Raw genomic sequence first — 6,986 nt, 5'->3', positions numbered from 1 at the left:
TTTGGCTGCCTCTCTCTTATAAGGACACTTGCTATTTCATTTAGGGCCCACGCAGGTAAAACAGGATGTTCTCCCTGTCTCAACACCCTTAATTTAATCACATCTGCGAAGACCATTTTTGCTAACTAGGGTACTACTTATAGGTCCTAACGATTAGGACATGGATATCTTTTTAGGGGGTCATTTTTTCGGCCTACCCTAGCAATATTAGAATTTTAATGGTAATACTCTTGAAGGAATTTCTGAAAGCTATAACTTTAAAGTAATTGTTTCTTCATAAATTCTACAAGTTCATCTTGTCAGTATTTTAAATCTTAGAGCTGGGAAAAACAGTGAGCACTACAGAAGCACTCCTGTTTAAGAGAAATTGTTAAGTATGCGACTGTAACCACCGTAGAATGACTCAGGTGGGTTTCCTTGTGCATCTCGAGAAGGGATGTCCATTAGCAAAAAAAGTTTGTGGCCATTGTGCTTGATGATGGTGTTACAGATCAGGGTTGGCAAACTTCTTCCAATGGCCTCGGTAGTGATATTGCAGGCTTTGGAAGCCATTCAGCCTTTGCTGCAACTATTCAACTGTGCCGTAGAGCAGAAGCAGCCACAGACAGTCATTAATGAGCATGGCCATGTTCCAATAATACGTTATTTACAAAATCAGGCAGCAGGCCAGATTTGATCTATGAGTCACAGTTTGTCAACCCTGTTAGAGAATAATATGAAATCACCATTTTGACTCTGATATCATGTTTAAAAATATAAAACTACTTCTATAGTGTTTTCAGCTAAACAGATTTTATAAAATTGTAAGAAGAGCTCTAACAGACTTTAAAGAATCTATAGATAAAAAACCCATGCATACTTCTGAGCCATTTCCATCCCATGCCATATCAGAAATCGCCTAAAAGGGGAAGAATAACTGAAGTCAAATAAGGAAGAAAAATTGTGTGGTTTTAAGTGTTTACGAGGAGTGGGAGATGGCAGCACAAAAAGACAGGAAAGCATCTAAGTCCTTGGATAACCAGCAAAGATGCCCCATCCGGTGGACTGGACTGTCAACCAGATTGGAGTTTTCCATGAGAAACAAATCTTCCCTTTGCATTCGTCACTTTTGTTCTCTGGTAAAACAGTTAAAAACAATATTTTAACTAGCAGACAGACCGACTTCTTCACTGCTAACTGGATAGTCTATCATCCCTTCTTAGCAGTTGCGTGGAGAATCGAGGGCTGTGGTTTCACGTATGCTCTTGGTGACAAAACAAGTACCATACCTGGGAAGAAGGGCGACGCAGACTGTGAGGACACAGACTAGGTAGAACACGGGGTCCAGCAGGTGCTCCTGCATAATCCAGTAGGGGTTGGAGGGTGGGTTGCAAGTGACACACATGGCTCCAAAAACCAAGGCAAAGAAGAAATAAGACAAGATGCTCCCAACGATGACCAGCACGTGGATCCAAGTCTGTAAGACAAGAAGCACAGGGGAAATGAACACTGGCCTGCAGGGTTTTGCAGCTGTGTTGTAGAGACAACATGTCTAGGCAGTAGGTGAATGGGGTGACACCTCCACAAACAAAACACAAAAATACCGAAGCGTTAAGAGCATCTTTCATGAACAGCTCGTATCCCTATTTAAATTGTGAAAAACTAAGTCAAGTGCCAAAAGGTAATTCTGATGACTAGTTTATTTTGGTTCTTTTTTTAAAGATACATTATTATTGATTTCAGAGAGGAAGGGAAGGTAGAAAGAGACAGAAACATCAATGATGAAAGAGAATCATTGATCGGCTGCCTCCTGCACGCCCCCACACTGGGGATCGAGCCCACAACTGGGACATGTGCCCTGACTGGGAATCGAACAGTGACCTCCTGGTTCATAGGTAGACGCTTAGTCACTGAACTACACCAGCCAGGCACTAGTTTATTCTGTATTATCCACGAACCATGAGGTGTTTGGATTTTCTCAATTTTTTTTACATAGAGTCTCACTCATTAGTCTGTTTCTTCATTAAGGTAATACTTTAATTCAGTGAGCCGCAAACTTTATCCATTCACATTGTGGTGGTCATTACTGTTGCGCACCAATATTCTCATTCTTTTCTGCAAATAAGCATTCGGAAGGATTGTACTTCTCTCCTTCCCTCAAAAGTAAGCCTGGCCACCTGTCTTGCTTTGACCATTGAAATGTGAATGGAAGGGACATGGACAACGTTGAGGTCAGAAGCAGGGAAGAGCTGGTGCACAATTTTCTATGCTGTCTCCTTTCCTTCCATGTTGACTAAGAAGTTCCCTTGGGGACAGTTCCAGAAGGTAGAGCTCCAAGACTCAGCCAGGTCTTAGAGCCACCCCTCAGGACAATTGCTCTAGAGCTGTCTAGAACCTTAGTTAACGTGACATATGCAATAAATTAATCTCTGTGGATCACAGCATAACCTAGCTACCTTCATATTCATGTATAGCCTGCAATATTATTTTTTAAAATATTTTTCTCTAAAATGGCTCACTATTTAATTAACTTTATTTAGAAAAAAATAAGCAGATTTCTACCTTAAATATAACATTAGCATTACCTGTATTAATAGTGCTGAGTCTGGAGACTGGTCTGTTTTTGTTACAATAGTAAATTAGTGAGAACTGTTGTGATAAAACAGAATAGCCCCTCTTTGATATTATCTGAAGTATGAGGAGAAAACACCTTCGCATTATGTAGCATCCAGTGTTGTTTAGTGCAATGCACATACAGTCCTGCCTAAATCACAGTGTACACCTTGGTGCTGTATGCTTTTGGGGAAAGCACTGCCTTGATTAATCTTTTTTATTTTCCCACCGTTATACTTTCCAAACAAGAGCCAATTTTCTCCTTCACACCTAATCTTGCCAAGTATTTTCCCATGGTTGATATCTTCAAAAGTCACAAAGACTGCTTTTTTTTTGGGGGGGGGGGGAATGTAAAAACTGCTTAGAAAATATAGGCTAAATCCAAAAGATCTTCATGCCTCTAAAACAATGATGTCTTCTTTCTTTCTCAAATGGTCTTCCTTTCCATTGAACCTACTGCCCAAAAGTTAACATGGGCTTTGGCAAATGAGACAGTGCTTGATGGAGCTGACACATGAAAATAAATTGGTACAAGCAAGTTAAGGTCAAGGGAAATTGGGTAAAATCCAACAGGGAGGTGGGAGGTGACAATGAGCTGGTGAGCAATAGGGGAAGGGACACCGATTCCTGGTCTCAGAATGGCTGACTCATTGAAAAGGCCCTGAGCATTAGAAACGATTTGATTCCTACGCGAGGGAGAAACAATCATTAAAAAATCGTTTCTTCCTGGCATGGGAACAATTCTTTAACGATGCATCCTTTATAAAGCAGCCACTGTTTTCCTTGGCACTTAGCTCTCACTTCCCTTCCTCTTATGAGGACACGGGCATTATGCACAGTCCTGGCAACACATTCCTCCTCTGGCCAAAGCCTGTGACTGGAGCTAAGGAAGATAATTCTGTCACCACCGAATAAACTCGGAGCACAATGAGGCAAGAGCAGAAAGAGAGGACTGGGGCCAACTCAGAGCAGAGAACCATCCCGACAAGCCTGCCCACTAGTTTCTGTTCCCGGATCTCCAGAGCCACTCTGGTTTCTCAGGATGGTTTTGTTTTGTTTTTACCAAAAGTATCTCTCCTAGATGCTTTTAATAACTTTTCTGTTTGCTCAGGTTAGCCAGAGCAGCTTGCTGTGGCGCAATACCAGTGAACTCACTTTATGTGTTAGAACCTTCAGGACACTCATAAATGTCCGAATTTATGACACTGCCCTCGGCAGTAACCAAAAGTCCCTACACAGTTGCTTAACGATGAACTTAAACAGATAAAACAATGTCAAATATTTTAGTTCTAGAATTCCCTTTATTCTCCTCACCTGGTATTTATTAACCTTTTACTGTACTTGAGGCACGTAAGTAGGTTATAAGCAAAATGAGGGATTCCAAAAATGCTCAGCCCCACTTTAGAAATCATGATATACACTTCTAATAATAGCTCATGCAACATACTAAACTATAACCTCACTTCAGCTACTTCCTGTTTAGAATACATCACTATCAGGATGGTAAACAGACCCCAAACCCGGGTTAGTCATATAATCATTCATTTACCCATTCAAATATTTTTGCACATACTGTGTGCCAGTCTTGTCATAAATAATGGTATACAGTGGTGAAGAAAAGAAACATGAACCGGGCCCTCAAAGAGATGATAATGTAATGCAGAAGAGAAACATCAATCAGATCATCACATAATTCAATGGATAATTATAAACTATTGTTAGAGCTATGAATACAACAAGAGGGTGATATGAGAAAACTGGATGGCTAGGGAGAGGCTCTTGGTAGAGTAGCATTTTTGCTGATCTCTCAAATAACATAGGAGCTGAGTGAAGAACAGGGATCCAAGGGGAACAAGGACCACTCCCATCAGAAGATGCGGTAAATGCTGAGGCTCTGATGTGGTAACGAGCTCAATGTATCTGAGAAACAGAGAGAGAGAGACAGTGTGGATCCAGCCCACAAATAAGGGGAAATGAGGCTGGAGAGAGACGTAGCGGCGTCACTGCATGAAGTCTCACAGGCCATCTTAGGACTTTTATATTTTATTACAAGTACATTGGGAAGCCACTGAAGGATTTCCACCAAAGGAGGGCAAAAAGGTAGCATTTATGTCTCCAGGGAGGATTCTGGTTGTTTTGTAGAGAAGGGCTAGAGAGGTCAAGGGCAGAGGTGGGAAGACTAAGGAGGCTGTCCAGGACAAGAGGACAGTGAGCGTGACTACAGCAGAGACGATGCCCATGGAGATGAGTGAGCAGCATAATAATCACAGAGGTAGTTTATGCTCCTGAGGTGGGCGGATGTGCTTTATCTGTGCGGGAAGGTTTGCAATAAAGCTCCCCTTGTTTGAATCCCACACTGGTTTTGCTGCAGAGAGCCACCGTGCAACCATTTTGATGAAAAGACTTAATTTTACCATTAACTCAGCAACTAAATTCGAAAAAGACCTAGATTTAAGCAAATGGTAGGAATTCTGGAGGAAGAAAAATACATTTATTTTGTATTATGAGAAAAGCATAAAATCATCACTTACTAACTAGAGTCAGTATACCAGGATTACAGCATAACACCTCTTTTTATTTGGGTTGAAAGGCACCAGCTTGGTCTTGAAGAATGCTGGCCATAGATGGATGACTGTTGCTCCACCTTGATACCCTTCCATGAACCCTCCACTGTGAACACCACCAAGGGCACCAGGCAGGTGTGTTCCCCTTTCCTGGCTGCATCATGGCACCAAAGAATCAACAATCAACAAGCTGTGTATCCCTTCTCCCATGGAGACATCACTCTTCTCATTACCACTTGTCTTCCAGGCATGAAGGGCTCCGCAGGGCCACTGTACTAGAAGACATTTTTCCAAGCACAACGAGTTCCGGGCTACTTCGGAAGCAGAAAAGCCACTCACCAAACTCTTGCTTTCAATGACCAGATGAAGGAGAATGATGAACAGAGAAGCTGTGTTCAGGGGGTTTCCAAACGTAAAGATGTCAACGTCTGAGCCCTGGTAGGTCTGCAAAGAGTGGACAACAGGAGGTGATCTTGGGGAGTCGTGAACACTCGTGGTGTGAGCATCATCACTTTATTCCATAGCTCAGCCAAGCATTGAGTCCCTTTTACAATATTCCTAATAACCGGTCATTTAGGATACACTCGAACATTTCTAGAATAGAGAGGCCAGCTCTCTCTCTGACAGGCTACCTAATCTGTGAACTTTTCAGTTGGAATTTCTCTTTACTCTGAATCATAATCCATCTTCCTGAAAATGTCTACTCATACTTCCTGCTCTTTAAGGTGTGGAGAAATATCAAATATGTTCTGTTTAACAGAGCTGCAAACCTTTGAAATAGTTATTATGGCTAACCTGAATTTATATCTCTGGTAATTAGATATCCTCTCCTCTTCTACATATATGCTTTTGATGCCTTAAATTATTCCCCATATGACACAATTTTCTGATCTTTTAAAATTCTAGTTACTCTTTTCTGAACACACTTCAGACTGCCTTATCTATATTGCTCTTGAAATGCAGTTTATCCAGAATGTTGTACCTGGGAAAAGTCAAGTCATTTTATTTGAATAAAGAACTAAAGAATAGAAATTGTTAACTTAGAGACTATCATCTTTTTCATTCTAACACCATCCATGATCAAACTACTGTTTTCTCCCAGGGATGAGTGTGTGCGTGAGCAGCTATATCATGCTGCTCTGTGCTTGATGTTGGCCTAACTTTTAAAATTAATTTGTACACATTCTTTGCTTAGTCACATTTCTTCCATTCTTTACCTGTAAAACAGGTTTTTTATTTTTTACTAGAGGCCTGGTGCATGAAATTCGTGCACTGGTAGGGTCCCTAGGCCTGGTCAGCAATCAGGGCCGATCAAGGGGGCCCCCACTGGCACCCACCTTGGCTGGTGGCCTGGTGCTGCCCACTCACCAGCTCCACCCCCTGCCACCGGTCTGGGCCTGTGGGCTAGGGCAGCTCCTGCATTGAGTGTCTGCCCCCTGTTGGTCAGTGGGAGTCATAGCAATGGGTCATTCTGCCATTTGGTTGATTTGCACATTAGGGTTTTATTATATAGGATTTTTGGGGAGACTGTTTATAAGAGCTTAAATTTAATACTCTTAATGTTATCCTGGTAGAATTAGCCCAGCACTCACTAAAAATAGATTTTATATTCTGGCTTTGCCTCTCTGATTTTGGTTCATTCAATTATATTGCCAGACTTTCAATTTCACTTAAATCATTGAAAAAAATTATCAAGCAGCACAGAACCAAAAAGAGACCTAAGAGGACTTACCTAGGTACTTCTTTCCAAATTTAATCCATTATCTAAAATCAATTTCTTGGGGGGGAGGGTATAATTTAGTCAGTTAATAATCAACTTGATTCTATGAG

At 41.4% G+C, this 6,986-nt stretch overlaps 1 protein-coding gene across 5 annotated transcripts in view; it reads right to left on the bottom strand.

The window, feature by feature from the left end:
• ATP10D (ATPase, class V, type 10D) overlaps positions 1 to 6,986 on the bottom strand; it is a 75,695-nt gene that overhangs the window by 2,483 nt on the left and 66,226 nt on the right. For 4 of the 5 annotated variants that reach the window (XM_006759251.1, XM_006759250.1, XM_006759249.1 and 1 more), the window contains 2 exons: positions 5,496 to 5,600; positions 1,269 to 1,456 (listed from right to left, as the gene is read on the bottom strand). In XM_006759251.1, the coding sequence (XP_006759314.1) occupies positions 1,269 to 1,456; positions 5,496 to 5,600 (293 nt within the window). Of the gene's footprint in view, positions 1 to 14; positions 701 to 1,268; positions 1,457 to 5,495; positions 5,601 to 6,986 lie in introns of those variants that run through there. The other variant, XM_015560985.1, reaches the window with a different exon arrangement.

Source organism: Myotis davidii, unplaced genomic scaffold (genome assembly GCF_000327345.1).
Source record: "Myotis davidii unplaced genomic scaffold, ASM32734v1 scaffold455, whole genome shotgun sequence".
NCBI lineage: Eukaryota > Metazoa > Chordata > Mammalia > Chiroptera > Vespertilionidae > Myotis > Myotis davidii.
This window is presented reverse-complemented; position numbering and strand designations above follow the sequence as displayed.